At 46.0% G+C, this 26062-nt stretch overlaps 2 protein-coding genes and 1 non-coding gene across 3 annotated transcripts in view; 2 read left to right on the top strand and 1 right to left on the bottom strand.

Moving 5' to 3' along the window:
* Positions 1 to 10698, top strand: part of TIPIN (TIMELESS interacting protein) — a 50041-nt gene extending 39343 nt beyond the window's left edge. Inside the window, exons 5-8 of the mRNA XM_089665268.1 lie at positions 3268 to 3390; positions 4197 to 4260; positions 6573 to 6764; positions 10447 to 10698. Coding sequence (XP_089521394.1) covers positions 3268 to 3390; positions 4197 to 4260; positions 6573 to 6764; positions 10447 to 10637 — 570 coding nt within the window. The 3' untranslated portion in view covers positions 10638 to 10698. The remainder of the gene's footprint in view (positions 1 to 3267; positions 3391 to 4196; positions 4261 to 6572; positions 6765 to 10446) is intronic.
* On the top strand, positions 6342 to 6472 carry LOC149432304 (small Cajal body-specific RNA 14). The gene has a single exon (XR_016309156.1).
* A 10943-nt stretch (positions 10699 to 21641) lies between the features above and the next one.
* DIS3L (DIS3 like exosome 3'-5' exoribonuclease) overlaps positions 21642 to 26062 on the bottom strand; it is an 89038-nt gene continuing 84617 nt past the window's right edge. The window contains exon 16 of the mRNA XM_089665269.1: positions 21642 to 22171. Coding sequence (XP_089521395.1) covers positions 21866 to 22171 — 306 coding nt within the window. The 3' untranslated portion in view covers positions 21642 to 21865. The remainder of the gene's footprint in view (positions 22172 to 26062) is intronic.

Raw genomic sequence — 26062 nt, 5'->3', positions numbered from 1 at the left:
AAAAAATCTCCAATAACCAAGCATGCAGCCCGAAAGGTCAGAAAAGGGGGGGGGGGATGAGCGAGCGCCCCCGTGCCCCCCTGAACCATACCAGGCCACATGCCCTCAACATGGCTCCAACCCCCAAGCACCTTGTCCCCATTTTTGATGGGGACAAGGGCCTCTTCCCACAACCCTGCCCGGTGGTTGTGGGGGTCTGCAGACCCTCTCCCCCCCCATGTGAATGAGTATAGGGTACATAGTATCCCTACTCATTCACGAAAAACAAAAAGTGTAGTGTGAAAAAAGACCGGACATGGTCTTTGACAAGTCCTTTGTTAAAAGAAAAAACTAAAAGAATGTCCCCCGCAGTAGATCCAACGTCAATCACGATGGCCCGCCGCCGCTGCTGCCGCCAACCCAAAAAAAGAATAATAAAAAAAAAGGCTCTTCTCGCAACGATGGCTTCCAAAAGCTGTCTGCTTCTGAGGTGGCTTGAGAGTTCTTAAATATGTAAGGGGCGGGGCCACCCAGGGATATCACCCGAGTGACCCTGCACCATGTGACATCATTGAGTGTGTGTGTGTGTATATGTATATGTGAGTGTGTTTCTATGGTGTGAACCGACCTTAACCTCTTCCATACCGGGCAATTTTCCCCCTTCCTGCCCAGGCCATTTTTCAGGTTTCAGCGCTCTCACACTTTGAATGACAATTGCGCGGTCATACAACTTTGTACCCAAACTAAAATTTATCATTTTCTTCACAAACTAGAGCTTTCTTTGGTGGTATTTAATCACCGCTGGGTTTTTATTTTTTGCTAAATTAACAAAAAAGACCAAAAGTTTTGAAAACAAAACACATTTTTCTTTGTTTCTGTTATAAAAGTTTACAAATAAATAATTGTTCTTCATAAATTTAGGCCGAGATGTATTCTGCTACATGTCTTTGGTGAAAATAACCCAAATTTGGATGTATTTTTTAGTTTTGTAGGAAAGTTATAGAGTTTCACAAACTATGGTATAGATCTGAATATTGATCAATCCTGAAGTACTGACAGCCAATCTAATTTCTTGAGGTCCAAGAATGTCAGAACAGACAGATATCCCCCAAATGTCAGGACAGTACAGATATCCCCCAAATGTCAGCACGGTACAGATAATCCCCCAAATGTCAGGACAGGACAGATATCCCCAAATGTCAGGACAGTACAGATATCCCCCAAATGTCAGGACAGGACAGATATCCCCCAAATGTCAGACAGTACAGATATCCCCCAAATGTCAGAACGGTACAGATATCCCCCAAATGTCAGAACGGTACAGATATCCCCCAAATGTCAGAACGGTACAGATATCCCCCCAATGTCAGAACAGTACAGATATCCCCCAAATGTCAGAACGGTACAGATATCCCCCAAATGTCAGAACGGTACAGATATCCCCCCAATGTCAGAACATACAGATATCCCCCAAAATGTCAGAACGGTACAGATATCCCCCCAATGTCAGGACGGTACAGATATCCCCCAAATGTCAGGACGGTACAGATATCCCCCAAATGTCAGAACGGTACAGATATCCCCCAAATGTCAGGACGGTACAGATATCCCCCAAATGTCAGGACGGTACAGATATCCCCCAAATGTCAGGACGGTACAGATATCCCCCAAATGTCAGGAGAGTACAGATATCCCCCAAATGTCAGGAGAGTACAGATATCCCCCAAATGTCAGGAGGGTACAGATATCCCCCAAATGTCAGGACGGTACAGATATCCCCCAAATGTCAGGAGAGTACAGATATCCCCCAAATGTCAGGAGAGTACAGATATCCCCCAAATGTCAGGAGAGTACAGATATCCCCCAAATGTCAGGACGGTACAGATATCCCCCAAATGTCAGGACGGTACAGATATCCCCCAAATGTCAGGACGGTACAGATATCCCCCAAATGTCAGGACGGTACAGATATCCCCCAAATGTCAGGACGGTACAGATATCCCCCCAAATGTCAGGACGGTACAGATATCCCCCCAAATGTCAGGACGGTACAGATATCCCCCCAAATGTCAGGACGGTACAGATATCCCCCCAAATGTCAGGACGGTACAGATATCCCCCAAATGACCCCTTTTTGCAGAGTAGACAGTCCGACGTACTTCATAAGAGGCATGGCGAGTTTTTTGAAGTTGTATTTTTTTGTCATAATTTTTCGGAAAATGAAAAAATAAAAAAAAATTATTTTCACAATTTTTTTTTACATACTGTCACCAGTGCAGTACAGCGTCATCATATAACTGGCATAGCGGTGATCAGGGACACTGACTGGTGACAGTGTGGAAAAAAAAAATATTTTTATTTTTTATTTTTTTTATTATTTTAAATTTTTTTTTACTTTTTTTGTTTTTTTTAAGATTTTTTTTTCATATTTCAATATGTCCAAAGTAGTACAATGTTTTATTTTTGTTTTTTTACACAATTTACTTATAGCAAAGAATTACTTTGCTATAAGCAAGCATTTACCTGAATGACATCGATTCATTCAGGGATTTTTTTTTTGTGCTTAGCTGTGATTTGGCCACAGCTAATCACATGACATGTGCATGTGAGCGCTGTGACCATTCACTGCTAGGCACTAGTATACAATGGATGGCATGAATGAAGCCATCCATTGTATACAACTGTCATATGACCTGCTGTGATTGGTCACAGCAGGTCACATGGTACCGGCAACGGGGCCGATACTCAGATCTGTCGGCCGTGTAAGTGCGCATGTGCGGGAGTACGCCATATGGTGGCTTCCCGGAAAGCTAGTGCATTTTTCCGGACGCCATACGGCTATTGGCCTGGCGTCATATGGCTAAAACACACTGGACCGAACATGTTCCTATTTAAATTGAAGAAAAAGATTAGGGGGGGGAAATTAACCAGAACGCATTAAAAAATGCACTAGATTGCGCCAAAAAAGCGCATGTGGAAACTCCTCTGCACTGCGTTTCTATGGTGTGAACCAGCTCTAAAGTAATTGTAAAGGATACTTTATCTTTTAGTACATGAAATACCTTCTCTGTAATGGATCTGCCCAGAGCACCTCTGATCCTCCTCGTCTCGGGTCCCCCCGTCTGGTGCTCCTGGCTCCTCCCCCTTCGACAAGTTCCTACATAGCAGGCCGCTTGCTATGGGGGCACCAGTGCGGCCCTGCTGGGCGTGTCCATTATGTATTCTAAACTGAATTGTTTTACTAAAGTACTTCTCATAACCCCACAACTTGTTCTGTCCGCCCCCTAGGCTGAGGACCTGAAGGCTCTGCTCAGGCAGATGGAGAATTGGGCACACAGGCTTTTTCCTAAACTGCAGTTTGAAGATTTCCTGAGTCGGCTGGAAACATTGGGGAACAAAAAGGAGGTGCAGGTAAGTGAGCAGTGTAAATGACATGCGTTGGATAATTTTGCGCACTCTGGGTTCCAGAGCATGTAAGAAGTGTACTAAACACTAGGGCCACGTTCACGCTAACAGCTGAAGGGTGGTAAAACCGAATAGTTCAGTTGCATTTTTACTGCCCCCCAACCACTCGCCCCTTTAGCTGCAGGGACAGCGGCCAGGGTTGTACACACGTTGCTGCAGCAAAGCTTTGCTTCATGGCAGAAATTGTACCCCCTGTCACATTTGGCAGGCGTAGCTTTTTCCAGTCATGACCCATGCAAGTGAACAAAGGCAACTCTGCAAGCATCCAACAATTGCGCACAAAGCACGCGGTCGCTGCATGCTAGAGTCGGGTTCAAGTGTTTACGGCATGCGGTGAGGGGCAATACCACCCCTCCTCACTGCCTGTCAAATGCTTTCTGAAGAACGATCAAACGCAGAACACTCTTCAGGGGCCGGAACTAATGTGAAAGAGCCTCAAGACCCCATTCACACTTGTGACATCAAAGTCACATGACACGCGGTACCCCGTGTTTTCCAATGATAACCATTCATATATGTGTCCCATCATGCCTCAGCCTTTGGGAGTCATGCTTGTAACTGTCAATCTTGCAATGCCTCATGGGACTTGTAGTTTGGGAACAGCTGGAGAGCCGCCAGTTTGACACCCGTGTCCATCAGACACAGTTTTATGTGTATCGGCAGCATCTTTACTCCTCTAGGTTCTTCATCTCCTAATGAATTTCATGCTGTTATGTATTTTAATTCCATTCTGCTATTTTGTCACTTTTCAGACTTGCCTGAAACGAATTCGGATGGATCTGCCCATCGTACATGACGACTTTGTCAGCGATGAAGGTATTTCCTGCGGCCTGTTGTGTTCATTCATACTGGGACTCTCTTCGCTTTGTCAGGGGAACAGAAGAACTTTTCCTACCAGTCACTTTTTTTTTTTTGTAGTGTTCCAGGTAGAGATGTAAAATTTCTGGAACTTTTAAAGCTATGAGAAAAAATGGAAAAGCCAGGAAAAAAAAAAAAAAAATTGAATTTGTTTTTGCACCTTTCCTCTTCCTCCCTCCTCTCCCATATTAAAGATAGGGTGGGGGAGGGGGTACCTGATTTTGACAAGCATCTGTTCCTACTTTTGGTCAGATTGCTGCAGTGATCTGAGAGGAAGTTTGCCCCCCCCCCCTTCCCCGCAGGAGACTGCGGGACCATTCACTCGGTGCGGCTCACACATGTGCAGTGAGCAGCTGGCTGTAAAGCCACAAGGATGTTACAGTTAAGATGCCAGAACTTGGACCCGAAGATCGGCAAAGAGCCGGGCCGGGTGTGGACATCGCTGGATCCCTGGACAGGCCGGCGGCTGTGTTTTTAAAAGTCAGCAGGTACTGTATTTGTAGCTGCTAACTTTTAAATTTTTTTCCAGCTAGTGGAGGACTTTTAAAAGAAAAACAGCCGCTCATCTGTCCTGGGATCCAGCGTTGTCATCACCACAGATGGCTTCAACGGCCGTCCTCTGGCCTCGGCTTCTTAACCCCTTCCAGTCCGGACACTTTTACCCCCTTCCCCCCCAGGCCAATTTTCTGCTTTCAGCGCAATCACACTTTGAATGACAATTGCGCGGTCATGCAACACTGTACCCATATGAATTTTTTAGCATTTTTTTGAGACAGATAAAACTTTATTTTGGTGGTATTTATTCACCGCTGGGATTTTTATTTTTTTTTTGCAATGTAAATGAAAAAGTCCAAAAAGTTTGAAAAAAAGTTTTTTTCTTATAAAATTTTGCAAATAAATAGTATTTCATCATAAATCTTGGCCAAAATTTATTCTGTTATCTTTTTAGTAAAAAAAATAACCCAAATTAGTTTATAACCAAAAATTATAATTTTTAAACATTTTTGTTTTACTTTTTTTTTTTATTTTTTTATATTATTATTTTTTTTTTTACATGCGGTCACCCTAGCAGTAGTGTCACCATGGTGACACTGTACTACTTGTGGGGGGTGATGAAGATTTTTTTTTTTTTTTTACATACTGTCACCCTAGCAGTACAGTGTCACCATGGTGACACTGTACTACTTGTGGGGGATGATGTAGATTTGTTATTTTTTTTACACTGATTGCTTTTACACCCATAAAGGCTGTAAAAGCAATCATTTCGCCTTCTCTCTGGCTGCATTCTTGCAGCCATTGAGAAATACATTGTGAGCTGTGATTGGTCACAGCTTGTCACATGGTACAAGGCTGTTGTGAATGGCCCTGTACCATGTGATCTCTGTGATCATTAACAGATTTCACACGTAGTAAGCAATGATGTCAGAAGTGACATCTTGCTTACACCTATTCATGTGATCACTGATTGGCTAATTAGTGATCACATGATCGGGACCTCACACAGAGGTCCCGTATGACGCTCCGTGCTCCACTGTGTCCGGAGGGAGCGCGCACAAGCAGAAGGCGGGGAGGCCTTTTATATACAATGGCCGGACGGGAGGTGGTTAAGTGGGAATCTGACTTGCAGATGCCCACTGCGCTTTCACAAGCTACGCATTGCGAATGGTCCTGCAGTTCTCTGGGACCTGTCAAGTGTCCCAGAGGACTGAGGGGGGCAGGAGAACTTCCACTTCCGACCGCCTAGGCGATCGCAGTGGTAGCGGGTACCTGTTAAACTCGGGTAAAATCCCACCATGCCTTGAATTCTTCTTTAAAATCAAATGCTGATGTGATTAGAGCCGTAGCTGTTCTGAGAGATTACTTATTTTTATTATTATTATTATTATTATTATTACTATTACTGGGACTTCTATAGTGCCAACAGTTTGCGCTGCACTTTACAGATGAGACGATCCACTTCTCTGATAGGATCCTATGTGTGCGATGTTCTCCAGTGGCTCTGAACATGTTAAATGTTTTATTAAGACTTTGAAAATTGTGTGGCCGATAATCTCTGTGTTGCATTAATTAGTCATTTAATGTGACTTAAATACTGCCACAAAAATAAACTGGTTCCTGCCGACAGGACCTCTGTAGGTATCGGGGTTTCTGTGCGATGGTTCCATACATCACATTTTAGACTTTTTGTAACGTCTCATTCATATTAACGCTGGATGATTTCTTTGTTGCGGTGTGTTTATGAATTCTCTGCATTTGTTCTGTTTCTCCAGTTGTTGTACAGATGGAAGATGACCAGATTGAGTCTGAAGACATTCCAGCTTTCCCAGAACCCTCTGCACTGTCTTTGTCACAGTCCAGCACCACTGAGCTGAGCGAAGAGACAAGGCAGAAGATAGAGAAGAACAGGCTACTGGCTCTGGAGAAGAGAATGCAGAAGATGCAGGCACTAGCAGACAGTCAGGGTATGAATCGCACTTGGGGCTCATTTACACTTGCACTTGGGGGGGGCAGTTAAACCCTGAGGTTAACGCCTTGGCGCCGGCGCCTTCCCGTCCTTTAATTGGGTTTCAGAAGCCGGGAGGCGGGGTGGGGTTTAGGGTCATGTGACGGTCACATGATCGGGAAAGGTCCTGATCGAAAGAGCAGACCGGGACCTTTCTGTGAGTACCGGACATGTGTGCTGGGAGTGCGCAGGGCACACGCTCTCAGCACGCTTTTCTTAATGGCACACAAATGTGCGACCGCTCGGTGTCAAGGCCCAGACGCCGGGAGGCCGCACATTTGCGTGTGGCCGGTGCCAAGAGGTTAAAGTGATGTTAAAGGCAATGTCTTTTTTTTCTAAAAATCAACATTTCATACATATCTGCTCTGAGCAATGGTTTTGCACAGAGCAGCCCGATCTCTTCATCTCAGGTCCCCCTGCGGCTTCTGCAGCTTGCTATGGGGGCACCCAAGCAGACTTTCTCCCGAGCCGCTGCTCTGCGTGTCCATTCACACAGAGCCACAGCTCGGCCCTGCCTCCTCTCTCTCCTCACTGGCTGTGATTGACGTGGGAGCCAATGGTGGGCGTCTCAGTCAATGAGCAGGACGAGTCCCCAAAGAACTGAGGCTCTTGTGAACATCGCTAGATCGTGATCGGGTTCAGGTATTTATTTGGGGGGGGGGGGGGGGCTGCTGTACACAATAGGTCTTTACCTTCATGCATTGAGCCTTTACAAGGACTTTAATCCACTTGGAGTACACTACCACCTGCCGTGCACAACCCATTCATATGCATGGGCCCATGCTGTACCGGCTGAATGCGTGATAGTCCTGCATTTAGGAGGTTATAACAGGCTGTGAGGAGATAATACAGCACCTCTCTGAATGTCGAATGTGGATTGCTCTTCAGATAGCAAAGCAAGTGTACATGAGGCCTAACTGTCATGGCGTCACTTTGCTGAGCTTTATGCTTTTGCAGTAATATACTGAAATACGCTAATGACACCATCTTAGATTGTAAGCTCCCAGGATCAGGGCCCTCCTAACCCTCTTGTATTGAACTGTATTGTTGCTGTATTGTCTCCCGTTATATTGTAAAGCGCTGAGCAAACTGTTGGCGCCATAAATCCTGTATAATAATAATATATAAATCCTGTATAATAATAATATATAAATCCTGTATAATAATAATAATATATAAATCCTGTATAATAATAATAAATCCTGTATAATAATAATATATAAATCCTGTATAATAATAATAAATCCTGTATAATAATAATATATAAATCCTGTATAATAATAATATAAATCCTGTATAATAAAAATATATAAATCCTGTATAATAATATAAATCCTGTATAATAATAATATATAAATCCTGTATAATAATAATAAATCCTGTATAATAATAATATATAAATCCTGTATAATAATAATATAAATCCTGTATAATAATAATAATAATATAAATCCTGTATAATAAAAATATATAAATCCTGTATAATAATATAAATCCTGTATAATAATAATAATATATAAATCCTGTATAATAATAATAAATCCTGTATAATAATAATATATAAATCCTGTATAATAATATATAAATCCCGTATAATAATTATATAAATCCTGTATAATAATATATAAATCCTGTATAATAATAATAAATCCTGTATAATAATATATAAATCCTGTATAATAATAATAATAAAAAAAAATTATTAAATGAAGAGCTGTAACACATATCAGTCAGAATTCAGTCTGCGAAGGTAAAACCGCACATGCTGGGCTTTGACTGGCCACACTTACCAATTCGCAATAAAGACTTCTTCAGTGGATTGGGCTGTAATGTCCGCATTGTGATCTCCATCATCAGGTTGACTAAAAAAAAATTCTTACAAGCGTTGTTTGCAGCTAAGCTGCCCATATGTCCCGACGGTATTTCAGGTGATTACTAATAACGTGAGGTCTTCATAAAATATTACAAAAGTGCAAATTGTGATCCCCTCCGGGCATTGCTTGTACAGATAATAAGGATTCCTCCAGCTGCCTACATTGCATGTAACACTTCTCTGTTCTGGTGCTGCAAATCCTCTGCCATGGATTCTTAGCATATTGGCCGATGTCCTTGGGGTGTGGGTCACATTGTAAATTGTAAACATTCCAGTATACTTGCATGGAGAGCAGGGGTGGACTGACCATTCGAGCACTCAGGCACTGCCCGAGGGCCCAGGGTCAGTAGGGGGCCCCATGAGATGCCCCTGGTACCTTTCATTGGCTTTTTCATAGGCTTTTTTGGGGTGTGGGCGAGGACACAGGGGCCCCATGAGTTGCCAGTCAGCCCCTGATGGAGAGCAAGAAAACCCCTCAGGCCCTTTTCACACTGGTGGACTGATCGGCTCCATCCATTGCCCTCTGTGCAGTGGCGGATGTAAACGGACATGTTTACATCTGTAATGGAGCCGACCCAGTCTACGCTTGGGTACTTCCGTTATAATACTGCTTCCCCGTCCGAACACACAAGACTAGACGACACCAGTCTGTCCGAACATGGAACTCTTCATTTGAAACTCGAACTGGCTTTTTATACACTTACGGGACAAATCCCCCCTCCCTGCATAATGACACAGGGCGGGGCAATCTACACTTGGCAACAAGAGACACACAGGTAATCAAACTTCACACCAGCAGACAGTCCTATCAGGAGGGAGGGCTGCTGGAGACACCCCCCACTAAGCTAATACACAAACGCATACATCCCATAATAGTTTGCTCCCAAGCCAGACACACAATAGAACAATTGGATGTTTTAATTTTTTTACTGGACATGTTTAATAGGGGAAAGGCAAAAAAAAAAAATATATATATTTTTTTTCAAAATTGTCTTTTTGTGTTTATAGCGTAAAAAATAAAAACCGCACGAGCCATCAAATACCACAGAAAGAAAGCTATTCGTGAGAAAAAAAAAAGGACATAAATGTCATGACGCTGCATGACCGCGCAATTGTCAAAGTAACGCAGTGCCGTATTGCAAAAAATGGCCTGGTCAGGAAGGGAGGGGGGGGGGGGGGTGTAATCCTCTGGAGGGAGAGGGGTTAAAAACTTGTGACAGTAGTAAGCAAATAGCTCATCGATTCTAATCCAAGGATGAAGCCTGGACTCCTACAACCAGGGGCAGACTGACCATTTGGAAACTCAGGCACTGCCCGAGGGCCCAGGGTCAGTAGGGGGCCCCATGAGATGCCCCTGGTACCTTTTTCATAGGCTTTTTTGAGTTTGGGCAAGGACACAGGGGCCCCATGATCCCCTATTGCCCGGGGGGCCCCATGAGTTGTCAGTCCGCCCCTGCCTACAACATAGACTCTTCTTTATGAATTGCCAGTATGACCGGAGTTACTGCGGAGTTCTGTAACCACAGACTACTCTGCTTCCATCTTTCTGTAGACAACATGTCGTTCAAATCCTTCTTTAGCATGTTGTTTTGTGTGTGTAGCAGTCGAGTAAACATAAAAAGCACACAAACAGATGATGAGGACGGTGGGATTGGGGGGCTTTGCAGGGAGATGGGCATAGCTGTGTGATCAGTTGATGAGGAAATGAAACCGCTATAACCCAGAGATGTGATTTTCTGTAAATGTCTCCTTTGTACTCCTCCTGCAGTGACCCCGACACACGTTGTGTCTCAGGCTCCTCCCTCGGATCCAGATGAGATTCCGGAGGATTTTGATGATCTGTTGGAAGAAGTAGACGATGTTGTGGAAAGAGACACGCAGCCCACGGCCAGTCCAGTGACCTCAACAGCAGAAACACAATCCAATGATACGAATTCAGGAGTACAAGATGATGATTGATGGTTTATATATATATATATATGTATATTTTTTTGTTTCTTTAATAAAATATTTTATTTCAGTTAAAGTTGCCTTCATGCTGACAACGTGGACACTTCTGATTTAACCGCATTCCTGCTGCCTTATAGGAGAAATACTGCTGCAGGGCTGTGCAAAATTACATATAAACACGTGATTTTGCATTTGTGGCTAGGAGCGCAGCGGCCTCGGCTGTCAATCATCGGGTCCTAGCCGGTGATTCCTCGCCGGCACCCGACGATCACGGAGTATCACTGACAGGAGAAAGCTGTATGTAAACAATACAGATCTCTCCCCTGTTAGCTCCTGCAGACTGCTTTGTATGGCTCTGCATAGCAGTGTACTTAGTGTAAAGCGCACACAGTTAACCCTTTGATTGCCCCACGTTAACCCCTTCCTGCTCAGTGCCATTAGTACAGTGTCAGTGCTTTTTATTAGCACTGATCACTGTATTGGTGTCACTGGGGATGTCAGTGGCAGTTAGTTCCCCCCAGTGTCAGAATGCGCGCCGCAGTCCCGCTATAAGACGGTAATCGCTGCTATTACTACTAGAAAAAAAAATTCTAGTATATATACCGCCATTGGTAGAAGCTATAACTTTCACATAAACCAATTAATTTAAATGTATCTGCTATTTGTGGCCGTCAATCACTGGGTCCTGGCCGGTGATTGCCGAGCATCTCCGACGGGGAGGAGAACTGTTTGTAAAGAAAACAGTTCTCCTCCCTGTCAGCTCGTCCACAGTACTTTGGATGGCTGTGCACAGCACAGCCATCCAAAGCAGTGTGCTTACAGTGAAACACATGGACACAGCAAATAGTAAAACACAGTTAACCCTTTGATCGCCCCTCATGTTAACCCCTTCCTGCCCAGTGTCATTAGTACAGTGTCAATGCCTTTTTTTAAGCACTGATCACTGTAGTGGTGTCACGGGATGTCAGTGACACCAAGTCAGTTCCCCCCCCCAGTGTCAGAATGCCCGCCGCAGTCCCACTATAAGTCGCTGATTGCAGCCACTACTAGTTAAAAAAAAAAAAAAAATAATCCCAGTATATATACCGCTATTTGTAGACGCTATAACTTTAACGTAAACCAATTAATTTACACGTATTGGGATTTTTTTTTAAAGACACGGAGCAGAATACATTTTGGCATACATTTGACGAAATTTGATTTTTTAAATTTTTTTTTACAGGACATGCTTAATAATAAAAAGTCAAAATTGTTTTTTTTTTTTAAATTGTGCTATCAAAAAAACAAACGCAGAGGTGATCAAATACCACCGAAAGAAAGCTCTAGTGGGAAAAAAAAGGATGTAAATTGAATTTGGGTGCTGCGTTGCATGACCGTGCAAATGTCAGTTAAAGTAACGCAGCGCCGTATCGCAAAAAATGGCCTGGTTCAGGAAGGGGGAGGGGGTTAATTATTATTTTACACTTTTTTTTTTTTCTCTCTGAAAGGACAAAGAGATTTCATTCAGAGAGAGAAAAAGGAGGCTTCACAGTGACTGATCACTGCAATAGCCAAGCGGGTGACCTGGAATCGGGAGTTCTGGGTCCTGATCATTACCTTGGGACCCTGGGCTCTCGGTGGGTCCCCGCTCTCTGTGCGGCTCGCTCCCAACGCAAAGACAGGTACGCAATCATGGTCGGCGTGAAAGGGTTAAGCCAGTTTCATTCATGTGTATCATAAAAGAAAGCAAATATAATAGTTTTCTATTTAGAGCTCAGCACACAGGTTACAATCTCACTGTACAATCTCTAGAATCAACATTAGATTTACCAAGACTTTAGATATAGAGATTTATATGAGTGCCCCCCCTGGAAATAGAGAGTGATGGGCGTGCCCCCCTGAAAATAGAGAGTGATGGGCGTGCCCCCCTGGAAATAGAGAGTGATGGGCGTGGCCCCCCTGGAAACAGAGAGTGATGGGCGTGGCCCCCCTGGAAACAGAGAGTGATGGGTGTGCTCCCCCTGGAAACAGAGTGATGGGCGTGCTCCCCCTGGAAACAGAGTGATGGGCGTGCTCCCCCTGGAAACAGAGAGTGATGGGCGTGCTCCCCCTGGAAACAGAGAGTGATGGGCGTGCTCCCCCTGGAAACAGAGAGTGATGGGCGTGCTCCCCCTGGAAACAGAGAGTGATGGGCGTGCTCCCCCTGGAAACAGAGAGTGATGGGCGTGCTCCCCCTGGAAACAGAGAGTGATAGGCGTGCCCCCCTGGAAATAGAGAGTGATAAAACGATTCCTTCACACCATCGGTCCCAATCCCTCCTGGCTGCGCAGAAGACAACCCCACCATGGACCAGGGAAAGGGGTGCAGGCTGTCACTTTAGGAAAGGGGGGCTGTTGGGGGTGCAGCCTGGTGCTCTATGAGATCTTTGCCCCGACTCTCCTCCCTCCCCTTCGTGACCACAGACAGGGAAGGAAGTTGTGGTGCTAGGAGAAGGGGAGTGGGTGCCCTCTGGCGGCGGGTGGTTGGCAGTGCAGGTTGTGATGCCTCGCCCACCGCTTGGCCCGATCCACAGCCTGGGGGTTGGGGGGGCCCCTGCCCCACACTACATAGCTGTTGGCTGCTCTAAAAGAGGTTGTGTCAGATTGTAATCCATATGTTGAGCTTTAGATTTTCATGTGACATTTTTTATTTTTTTATTTTTTTTTAAGCATAGAAAGCAAAAATGAATAATACAGCCACACAAGGTAATAAAATCCCTGAAAAACCTTTATGGAAACATATCAAAAACCCATTCAGTGCAAAATAAAACAAGCTACACTGTGATCATGAAGGGTTCCGGATGTGTGCGGTCATTTGGAGGGTCTCTGAGGCTAGAGCAGAGACACAGAAGAAGCAGCTCTGGTGATCTCATCAAATGGCCCTGAAACAGCCGGTGAGATCGGATCTGTTCCAAGTGGCAGAAATCCTCCGATATAGTAGTATCTGGTGTTCTCAATGCACAGGTGTAACTTCAGGGAAACAAAAGTCTTCAAATACGAGGGCTGTACTGAAAGTCATCTACAAGTGGGCCTTGCTAACTTGCATAGGTTGTTCAAATTTCACACCTTGGTAGAGCAACTCTTCCTCTATAGGAAACTTCCTCTTCTTTTTAATTGCTTCTGCTTGGAATCCATTATATACCTGCAATGTGCTGTCATTGAGTTTCTGATGAAGGAGGGGCTGTCCAACATCCACACAATGTTTACAGAGATGACACCATTGACAATAGTCACCAATGAGAAGACATTGCAATTCTCAATGGTGTCACCTCTGCAAACATTCTGTATCTTTCTGTGGATGTCGGACAATCTGGACCCCTCCTTCATCAAGAACACAGTGACAACACCTTGCTCCTACTCAGAATCCATAAAAGGTTAATAACAGATTTCAAGCAGAAGCAATGTGCTGTCATTGAGTTCTTGATGGAGGGGTGCAGGCTGTCCCACATCCACAGAAGGCTACAGAATGTTTGCAGAGGTGACACCATTGACAAGAGCAATGTCTAGTCATTGGTGACTCCTGTCAACGGTGTCATCTCTGTAAACATTGTGTAGCCTTGCGTGGATATCGGAAAGCCTCCTTCATCAGGAACTCAGTGACAGCACATTGCTTCTGCTTGGAATCTATTATTTACCTGCAATGAAAAAGATGATGAAAAAGGTTCCTATAGAGGAAGAGTTACTCTACAAACTTGAAATTTGAACAACCTATGTAAGTTAATTAAAAAAAAATAAAATAAAAAGGTTAATCATGAATTCCAAGCAGAAGCAATGTGCTGTAATTGAGTTCCTGATGGAGGAGTGCAGGCTGTCCGACATCTGCAGAAGGCTACAGAATGAATGTTTATGGAGATGACACCATTGACGAGTTACCAATGAGAAGACATTTCTATTATCAATGATGTCATCTCTGTAAACATTTTGTATCTTTCTGTGGATGTCGTACAACCTGGACCCCTCCTGCATCAAGAACACAGTGACAACACCTTGCTCCTACTCAGAATCCATAAAAGGTTAATAACAGATTTCAAGCAGAAGCAATGTGCTGTCATCGATTTCCCGATGGAGGGGTCCAGGCTGTCCCACATCCACAGAAGGCTACAGAATGTTTACGGAGATGACACCATTGACAAGAGCAATGTCTAGTCATTGGTGACTCCTGTCAATGGTGTCATCTCTAAACATTGTGTAGCCTTTTGTGGATGTCAGAGATGACACCATTGACAGGAGTCACCAATGACTAGACATTGCTCTTGTCAATGGTGTCATCTCCGTAAACATTCTGTAGCCTTCTGTGGATGTGGGACAGCCTGGACCCCTCCATCGGGAAATCGATGACAGCACATTGCTTCTGCTTGAAATCTGTTATTAACCTTTTATGGATTCTAAGTAGGAGCAAGGTGTTGTCACTGTGTTCCTGATGAAGGAGGGGTCCAGGCTTTCCGAAATCCACAGATACAGAATGTTTGCAGAGATGACACCATTAATAATAGCAATGTCTTCTCATTGGTGACTCTTACCAATGGTGTAATCTCATTGGTGACTCTTGTCAATGGTGTCATCTCCATAAACATTCTGTAGCCTTCTACAGATGTCGGTCAACTTGCATCTCTCCTTCATCAAGAACTCAATGACAGCACATCGCTTCTGCTTGGAAACTATTATTTACCTGCAATGAAAAAGAGGAAGAGGCGTTACTATTGAGGAAGAATTGCTCCACCAATATGTGACATTTGAACGACCTTTATCAGTTAATAAAGTTACACCCACTTTTGCATCACTTTTGGTACAGCCCTCGTGCATTTGTGAATCATTTAACTTGCCAAATGATCTCTAATTCTGGTCAGCCGGTCTCTAGATTTACACACACGATGCCTTCACTTTTCCGATAAGCACAAAAATATAAAAATTAGTATTTCAGTAGAACTTTAGACCAATATTAGCGCAGCAAAATATACAAAGTCTATAAAAGAAAATAAGTCCATCTACTACATTTTTCTTCTATAAAAATATTCTGTAGTTTTTTCAGGCAGTCTATAAAACAAAGGAGGTCTACTAAAAGTGGAGCACTCAAAACCTGGTCCAGCTGTGCGTGGGAGCCAATCAGCTTCTACCTCCAGTTTGTTCAATTCAGCTTTCACAATAAAACTTGGAAGCCAATTGGTTTCTATGCAGAGATGCTCCAGATTTTGCACCCTCCAGTTTTAGTAAACCCCCCCCCCCCCCCATATGTCTTGTTCACAGTAGTGTTTAAATACTTTTGTTTCAGAAAAGTAGACACCGATGCAACACCTGCTGCGCTCAGGGACCCAGATCAGTAGAGGGCCGATGCACCAATAATACTAGAGTATATGGAAGTTCGTCCAAGACCGATCAAAGGTTGTGCAGCTCCAACACCAAGCTGGGGAAGCTCCATACAAACTGTAGTAGAGAACAAAAAACAGAGCGCACCGACCTTGCGCATTACCTCAGTAAACAATTAGCGGATTTATTGATTTAAGAGATACAATTACAAAAGTAGCAATATAACAATATATAATCCAAAAAACAAATCCATACGATAAGGAGACACGTGCGAATCTCATTGGAAGGGGCGACTCACAGGGTGACGTTGACGCGTTTCGAAGGGAGGAGGGGGTCCCTTCTTCATCAGAGATAACCCTCCTCTATATACAGTCAGTATGTGTGAGCCTTCCCAAATGGGCGGGACAAACATCCTAGGAGGTGGGGCCAACGTGTCACAACAAAGATTATATATATATATATAGAGAGAGAGAGAGAAATGCATGTAGACATAAAACATATGTATATCATTTTGTCATCTTTTGTTAGACATATCTATAATTGTATCTATATTCTTTTTCTGATTTTATGTCTACATACAATTTTATGTTTTCTACATAAATATATATTTATATCTTTGTTGTGACACATTGGCCCCACCTCCTAGGACGTGTTTGTCCCGCCCATTTGGGAAGGCTCACACCTAGATACTGATTATATACAGTGGTGCATTTAGTTCTTGTGCTTCCCTAGGCAACAATAAAATTGGGCACCTCACCCCAGCCCCCAAAACTCTCCGCCAATCACCCCCCACCGCCGCCATGCCACTCTCCGCCAATCACCCCCCACCGCCGCCATGCCACTCTCCCCCAATCACCCACCACCCCGGCACCGCCATGCCACTCCCCGCCAATCACCACCCTGGCACCGCCATGCCACTCTCCCCCAATCACCCACCACCCCCTGCACCGCCATGCCACTCTCCCCCAATCCCCCACCACCGCCATGCCACTCTCCGCCAATCATCCCCCACCACCCCGGCACCACCATGCCACTCTCCCCCAATCACCACCCACCACTGCCATGCCACTCTCCGCCAATCACCCCCCACCACCGCCATGCCACTCTCCACAATCACCCCCCACCACCCCGGCACTGCCATGCCACTCTCCCCCAATCACCCCGGCACCGCCATGTAACGCTTCACCAATCACCCCCCACCACCACACCACTCTCTGCCAATCATCCCCCACCACCGCCATGCTACTCTCCGCCAATCACCCCCTCACCATCCCGCTCGCAGAGAGAGAGACTTATGCAGGCCATACACGGGTCGAATTGCAAACGAATTTTCTTTAGAAAATTGGAAATTTGTAACCCAATGGTGCCACCATTGATTTAGAAATTCGACCAACCAAGCCTTCAATTTCAGATGTTGCTACAGAAAAGAATTTTCGTGGCCAAGAATTTTCTTTTCTTTCCTGCTCACATTTCACGCTCATTTCTTTTTCGTTTATACTTCTCGCACGATTCTCTCATCATTGATTAGAAATTTGGCAGTTTTTCAAAAAAGTTCCAACATGCCTGATCACTCAAATTCGATGGTCACATGAAAATCGGCCGTCGCTGTGGCCCACTAATGATACGAAATTCAAACGAAAATTCTTAGAAAAGATCGGAATTCGACCCGTGTATGGCCAAGCTTTGGTGGAGCACTAACCTTAACCTCCAAGCCCAGCGTCTCCCTTGTGCAGGAAGCGAACACCCTCCAGCAGCACACAGCCTCCTTGGATTCCATGGTGGAGTTTCACCAGGTCCCCATCCCTGCCACATGTGCCCTTTCTTCTGGGGGAGGGCGACACTGCCCCCCTGAAAAATGCCGCCCTAGGCAAACGCCTTGTTGGCCTTGTGGTAAATACACCGCTGACTATATATAGAGGAGGGTTATCTCAGTCTGATTAGCTCTGATGAAGAAGGGACCCCCCCCTTCGAAACGCGTCAATGTCACCCTGAGTCTCTCTCCTTCTGATGGGTTTCGCGCGTGTCTCCTTATCGTATGGATTCGTTTTTGGATTATATATGTCTGTTATATTGCTACTTTTGTGAGTATATCTCTTGACTACTTCATGTCTGGACACTTTCCCCCGCCTTCCAGTCCGGACACTTTCCCCCCGCCTTCCAGTCCGGACACTTTCCCCCCGCCTTCCAGTCCGGACACTTTCCCCCCGCCTTCCAGTCCGGACACTTTCCCCCCGCCTTCCAGTCCGGACACTTTCCCCCCGCCTTCCAGTCCGGACACTTTCCCCCCGCCTTCCAGTCCGGACACTTTCCCCCCGCCTTCCAGTCCGGACACTTTCCCCCCGCCTTCCAGTCCGGACACTTTCCCCCCGCCTTCCAGTCCGGACACTTTCCCCCCGCCTTCCAGTCCGGACACTTTCCCCCCGCCTTCCAGTCCGGACACTTTCCGCCCGCCTTCCAGTCCGGACACTTTCCGCCCGCCTTCCAGTCCGGACACTTTCCGCCCGCCTTCCAGTCCGGACACTTTCCGCCCGCCTTCCAGTCCGGACACTTTCCGCCCGCCTTCCAGTCCGGACACTTTCCCCCCCTTCCAGTCCGGACACTTTCCCCCCCTTCCAGTCCGGACACTTTCCCCCCTTCCAGTCCGGACACTTTCCCCCCCTTCCAGTCCGGACACTTTCACCCCCTTCCAGTCCGGACACTTTCCCCCCCTTCCAGTCCAGGCCAATTTTCAGCTTTCAGCACTATCACACTTTGAATGACAATTGCGCGGTCATGCAACACTGTATCCATATGAATTTTTTTAGCATTTTTTTGAGACAGATAAAACTTTAGTTTGGTGGTATTTATTCACTACTGGGATTTTTTTTGTGCTATATAAATGAAAAAGTCCAAAAATTTTAAAAAAGTGTTTTTTGCAAATAAATAATATTTCTTCATAAACCTTGACCAAAATTTATTCCGTTATCTTTTTAGTGAAAAAAAAAAATAACCCAAATTAATTTATAACCAAAAATTATTTTTCAAAAAGTCTTTTTTACATTTTTTCTTTATTTTTTTATATTATTTTTTTTTTTATAACATACAGTCACCCTAGCAGTATAGTGTCACCATAGTGACACTGTACTACTTGTGGGGGGTGGATGATTTTTTTTTTCTTTCTCTTTTACACTGATTGATTTTACACCCATAAAGGCTGTAAAAGCAATCATTTCTCCTGCTCTCTGGCAGCATTTTTGCAGCCATTGAGAAATACTGTGTAAGCTGTGATTGGTCACAGCTTGTCACATGGTACAAGGCTGTTGTGAATAGCCCTGTACCATGTGATCTTTGTGATCATTCACAGATTTCACACGTAGTAAGCAATGATGTCAGAAGTGACATCTTGTTTACTACTATTCATGTGATCACTGATTGGCCAATCAGGGATCGCATGAATCGGGACATCACACAGAGGTCCCGTACAGCGATCGGTGTTTGGACACAGTGAGCACTGGATTGCGTGTGTTCCCAGGGAGCGCGCACAGTCCAAAATGGTGGGCGCCGATTATGAACGGCAACCCGCCACTGCACTGCCACCGTCCGCTGTTTCTATACATGGGCCGGACGGGAAGGGGTTAAATCAATAAATCCACTAATTGTTTACTGAGGTAATGCGCAAGGTTGGTGTACTTTTGTTTCAGAGCCAGGAGTAATCATGATCTCCCAAATCCAGGTCCAGCGGATGCTGAAGGTTGAAAGTTGATACACACACTGGGTGCGATTTCTAAAAACAAACCATGAGGGCTGCCCATGCAAACAAAATGGCGGCTTTTACTTTTCGGCCTGCATTGGAAACATGCCAGTTTGGATATTATGGACTGATGTGGACCAGAACCCTTCACATTTATCCGCTTTGCCAATGGCAACCTTTCTAAGCAACTCACCCCGAACAAAGTCGAACGGCCTTACCTGCCTGTTCGTGGTTTCAAAGTACTCAAATACTGTAAGTAAGTTGAATTTAGAGGAGACGTCCGCAATGGCGGTCTCCATGTTTCCGTCATGACAGGTCTTCTGCTTTATGGCATGCTAGGTAAGCAATCAGCATTGGGCCCCGGATCTAACTGCTGCCAATGACACAGTCTGCATGACGATTCTATGTTGTTCTTGCTGGGTTTTCCTCCACAATTATACCTACCTATCAGGTATACACATGCCAGGGCCAATTTTTTTTTACTTTTTTACCTTGAAAAAAACAACAAAAAAAACCCCAAAAAATTGGCCCTGGCATGTGTATACCTGATAGCAGGGACATCGTACTGCCAGTTGTTTTAGGGCCGCAGCAGTAAATATGGATTACAGCAGAGCAACAGATTGCAGCTATTTGAAGCAAACCTTCACTCCCCACCCCCGTCTCTAACACTTTTGCAGTTTTTAATACTTTCTTTTTTTTTTTAATGGGGGGGGGGGGGGGTAGGTTCCTTTTAGGACAAGCACCCCCTTTCCCACTTCTTCAATTCTCACCTAGGTGAGAATGTCGTGCGCACACATCAAACATTCCAAGAGGTTGCAGAACCAGTCCCAGAATGCTGCATGATCAGTGAGGAGCTGGCTGTGACATATCAGGAAGTCACAGCCGGCTTCCGTATCCAAGATGGCGGCACCAGGGACCCGCGGCAGTAAAAAGAACCTGCTACATGAAGACGGCGCTCGATTCCAGGCACTGGTAAGTCCCTGATTTTTAAAAGTCAGCAGTTACAGCATTAGTAACGGCTGACTTCATTCTGTTTTTAAAAAAAAAGACTGAAGTGCCTCTTTAAAGTGGTTCAAGTGGTTACAAGGTTTTTTTTTCTTTTTAAGGTCATACTTACCTGCTCTGTGTAATGGTTTTGCACAGAGCAGCCCTGACCTTTCTCTTCCCAGATGCCCCGACACTGCTTCTGGCCCCTCCCTCCTGCTGAGTGCCCCCAGAGCAAGCTGCTTGCTATGGAGGCGCTCATGCGTGCTCTCTCCCGAGCCGTCTCCGAGCGTGTATGGGATATAGAATGCATGTAGGTTAAAAACCTTCAGCTTTTCTAACCACTTGAAACCTAACTAGCCTTAAAAATGTCCCCTCCCCACCCCGATCTTCCTCTTCCCAGATGCCCCGACACTGCTTCTGGCCCCTCCCTCCTGCTCAGTGCCCCCAGAGCAAGCTGCTTGCTATGGAGGCGCTCATGCGTGCTCTCTCCCGAGCCGTCTGAGTGTCTATGGGATATAGAATACATGTAGGTTAAAAACCTTCAGCTTTTACAAGCACTTGAAACCTAACTAGCCTTAAAAATGTCCCCTCCCCACCCCGATCTTCCTCTTCCCAGATACCCCGACACTGCTTCTGGCCCCTCCCTCCTGCTCAGTGCCCCCAGAGCAAGCTAATGATCCCATGTGTCAGCCAGCGATGGCTGCAAGGGAGAGCGGAGAAAGCTCAACAAAGGCTGGAGTGGTGATGCCACCCACAGGCTCCTATGGCCCATCTGTTGTTGATGTTCCCTCCTCTCCCCTGCAGCTGCTGCTGGCTGACACAGAGCAACCGGATCACATGACCTGAAAATAGGCAATTATAGTTTTTTACACCGGTTAGTCAGCACACGTGTGGTGGGGAGGGTGGGGTTGTCGGGAGCATTTTAAAACTACGTTTAGGCTGGAATTCTACTTGAAGTAGAAGATAACCAAATGCTGGTATGGAGGATCGTTTTACTTCAGATTTTTATAAAATCATCACTTAAAAAAAAAAAAAAAAAAAAAAATAAAAAAACACTATAAAAAAAAAAACAAAGCTGCCATTGATTGCAAGGATTACCAACTAGTAAGGATTACTTGACTGTTCATCACTCCCAAGTCTGTTAGCGAGATCCATTTCTTTTCAGTCACACACACTGGAGAGGGATCTGACCCCGCCAGTCATTCCTTGGACAGACTAAGCAGTGCCAGGTCATGAACCTCCTCCAGTAAGGCATACAGGCTCCGTCCCCGAGTTTGTCGATATTCCCGATTTTGTAACTCGAATTGTTTCTCTGCCGCCCCCTCTTCTTTAGCCAGCTGAGCCTCTATTGCTGTACGGGTCACCTCCCTAACGAGTTCCGTCCTGCCCAGATTAGAGCTGGTGTTGGAGGGCAGGTCCTGCTGGGAGACATGGGGCTTATTACTAATGATGTCCAAGCGAATGCTGTCTGCATGGAAGCGGAAGCTTTGTATCCGGATTCGTACCTATTAGAGAAAGAAAAAAATAAGCAGCTCACTCATTTTATAATAAAAGTGGTTTAGAAATGACCAGACTGACAAACAAACCGTACAGAAACTGGCACGCTGATCTGCATTGATAGTGGTTGTAAAGGCTGGAGGGTTTTTCCCTTCATGTACTGTATGTGTCAGGAATGGACTTGCCAATAATGGTGGGACTCCCCTGCCTTGTGGGCTGCAGTACCAGGGCTGGCCAGCGGGTGCTTTCAGCAATCAGAGACTCACCCCTGCAATCAGCCAAACACCTGAAGCTGATTGCAGGGGTTGTATTTAAGGAATGGCCAGACTCACAGTCAGGGCCTTGGTGTGTGTTTTTCCATGGGCCCCTGTACCTTGTATCCTGTATTCCTGTTCCTGTCTGACTTGTTGCCGACCCTGCCTGATCCTGACCTCTGCTGACTTCCCCTGCTTGATCCCTGGCTTGTGACCCTGACCATTCTTTGCCCGACCCTCTGTACCTCGCTGCCCGTGAGTTACTGAACCCAGCTTGTGACCCCGACCACTCTCCCGCCTGTTCCTGGTACTCCGTTTGGCCGTTTGCTACTGACCCGGCCTGCCTGACTACTCTTTGTATTGTATGTATTGTTATCGGTGGTTTGGTTTGGTTTATTTGCACTGTGTTTATGTTTAGTTTTGCACTGCGTTTTGTATTGTTAGTCTTAATAAATTATATTGTTTATACCATATCTGAAGCCTGCGTTTCCCTGTGTCAGTCCACACACCTCTGGTCATACCTGGAGCCCTGACAGTATGCCGAAGGTAGAAAACCTTCTGTATTCAGCTGCCCCCCCTCCCTTACCAGCCCCCTAGTACTTACCTGAGCCTGCTCTCAATCCAGCTCTGTGCAAAAGAGCAGCTGCTCTCCCAGCTCTGTCCATCCTCAATGGCTCAGACACAGCAGCAGGAGCCATTGGTTCCCGCTGCTGTCCATCACAGCCAGCGAGGAGGGAGGGGTGTGTGGCTGAGCCCCAATCTGTGCGTCAATGGAGTGGGGTTTGGGAGCGAGCACACACGAGTGCCCCCATAGCAAGCGGTATGCTATGGGGGCACTCAGCATAGGGGAGGGGCCAGGAGGTTCGGCAGGGGGACCACAGAAAAGAAGAATCAGGGCTGCTCTGTGCAAAACCATTACACAGAGCAGGTAAGTATAACGTTTGTTATTTTAAAAAAATAAAAACTGAGCCTTTAAAGCGGAGCTCCACCCAAAAGGGGAAGTTCCGCTTTAAACCTTGTCCCCCACTCCACAGTAAGGATTGGCACCTTTGGGGAACGGGTACCCGAATTTGACAGGTGCTGCTCCCCTAGTCGATCGGAAGCAGAAGTTGTCCGTCCTCCCCCCCCCCCCCATAGTCTTCTGGGACATGTGACAGGTCCCAGAAGACTACGGGGCCATTCACAATGCGCAGAGCTTCTCGCACATGCGCAGTGGGCACCCGGCTGTGAAGCCGCAAGCTGTCACAGCCGGGTGCCCACACTGAAGATGGCAGCACCAGGGAGAGAAGGTGGCCAGTGAAACCAACCGTGGTGAGGACACCGCTGGACCGAGGGACAGGTAAGTGGCTGTATTTTAAAAGTCAGCAGCTGCAGTTTTTGTAGCTGCTGACTTTCATTTATTTTCTTTTAGGTGGAACTCCGCTTTAATATGGTATGTAAGTGGTATACAATCCCAAAACAAAAATGTAAGTTAATCTAGTTTCCCAGTCTGTAAATGTGGTGGCTGCATTAGTTTTTGTTTTCATTTGTTATCAAGCTGGAAATCCTGCCAGTAACACACTTCCTGTCTTATGCAGGCCATAGACGGGTCGTTTATCAGCCGATTTTTCATCCACATGAAAAATACGCCGATATTCACACCGTTAGTGGGGCCCGCCTGTCGCCCGTTTTTCATGGATTGTCTCATTTACTTTTATCGGTCACGCTGGAAAATCCACGAAAAACGGCTGTTTTTCGCGGACGATGGTGACCGACCGATTTTTCGTTTATCGGCCAACAATTCGGCCGATAAACGGCCCGTCTATGGCCTGCATTAGGGTGTCTCCACTCTGGATGGAGGAGCAATGGAAACCCTTGGACAGCAGCATTATCAATGTTGGGGGGAGGGTAGCTGGGCTTACATGGATTGAAACTCGGACTGTTCAGAAAAGACCGGTTGAATTTCAATCCATATATGACACTGTGGTTGAAGAGAAGCCAAGCTACCAATCGTCTTCTGTTCAATATCTCTGTTGGAAAAAAGCAACTCAATCAGCGCTGCAGGTCACAGGCTGCAGCACTGATCTGTGTTTCCTGACAGTGGAGAAGTCTCCCTGCTGGCAGAATATAATAATACATTGGGAAGGATTACCCTATCTATATTAAATGTGTGGATGTGGGAATCAGTCAGCTTTTGTCATTCAACTCGCTGGTTGAATGAAAAGAAAAACTGACTCATCTATGGACAGCCCTAGATTTAGATGAACTTGCCTTACATTAACCACTTCCTGTCCGGACGCTTTCCCCCCCTTCCGGTCCGGACGCTTTCCCCCCCTTCCGGTCCGGACGCTTTCCCCCCCTTCCGGTCCGGACGCTTTCCCCCCCTTCCGGTCCGGACGCTTTCCCCCCCTTCCGGTCCGGACGCTTTCCCCCCCTTCCGGTCCGGACGCTTCCCCCCCTTCCGGTCCGGACGCCTTCACCCCCTTCCGGTCCGGACGCTTCCCCCCCCTTCCGGTCCGGACGCTTCCCCCCCCTTCCGGTCCGGACGCTTCCCCCCCCTTCCGGTCCAGGAGCTTTCCCCCCCTTCCGGTCCGGACGCCTTCACCCCCTTCCGGTCCGGACGCCTTCACCCCCTTCCGGTCCGGACGCCTTCCCCCCCCTTCCGGTCCGGACGCTTCCCCCCCCTTCCGGTCCGGACGCTTCCCCCCCCTTCCGGTCCGGACGCTTCCCCCCCCTTCCGGTCCGGACGCTTCCCCCCCCTTCCGGTCCGGACGCTTCCCCCCCCTTCCGGTCCGGACGCTTCCCCCCCTTCCGGTCCGGACGCCTTCACCCCCTTCCGGTCCGGACGCCTTCACCCCCTTCCGGTCCGGACGCCTTCACCCCCTTCCGGTCCGGACGCCTTCACCCCCTTCCGGTCCGGACGCCTTCACCCCCTTCCGGTCCGGACGCCTTCACCCCCTTCCGGTCCGGACACTTTCACCCCCTTCCGGTCCGGACACTTTCACCCCCTTCCAGTCCGGACACTTTCCCCCCCTTCCTGTCCGGACACTTTCCCCCCCTTCCAGTCCAGGCCAATTTTCAGCTTTCAGCGCTATCACACTTTGAATGACAATTGCGCGGTCATGCAACACTGTACCCATATGAATTTTTTAGCATTTTTTTGAGACAGATAAAACTTTATTTTGGTGGTATTTATTCAGCGCTGGGATTTTAATTTTTTTTGCTATGTAAATGAAATGTCCAAAAATTTTGAAAAAAAATGTTTTTCTTATAAAATTTTGCAAATAAATAATATTTCATCATAAATCTTGGCCAAAATTTATTCCGTTATCTTTTTAATAAAAAAAAAAAATAATAACCCAAAATTAGTTTAAAACCAAAAATTATAATTTTTTACCTTTTTTTTAAATTTTTTATATTATTTGTTTTTTTTTTTTTTTTTTACATACTGTCACCCTAGCAGTACAGGGTCACCATGGTGACCCTGTACTAATTGTGGGGGGTGATGAAGATTTTTTTTTTTTTAACGCAGATTGCTTTTACACCCATAAAGGCTATACAAGCATAAATTTCTTCTTCTCTCTGGCTGCATTATTATTATTATACAGTATTTATAAAGCGCCAATAGTTCGCTCAGCGCTGTACATTACAAAGGGGGACAGAACA

Source organism: Staurois parvus, unplaced genomic scaffold (assembly GCF_062004578.1).
Source record: "Staurois parvus isolate SC_StPar_1 unplaced genomic scaffold, SC_StPar_1.0 ptg002170l, whole genome shotgun sequence".
Taxonomy (NCBI): Eukaryota; Metazoa; Chordata; class Amphibia; order Anura; family Ranidae; genus Staurois; species Staurois parvus.
This window is presented reverse-complemented; position numbering and strand designations above follow the sequence as displayed.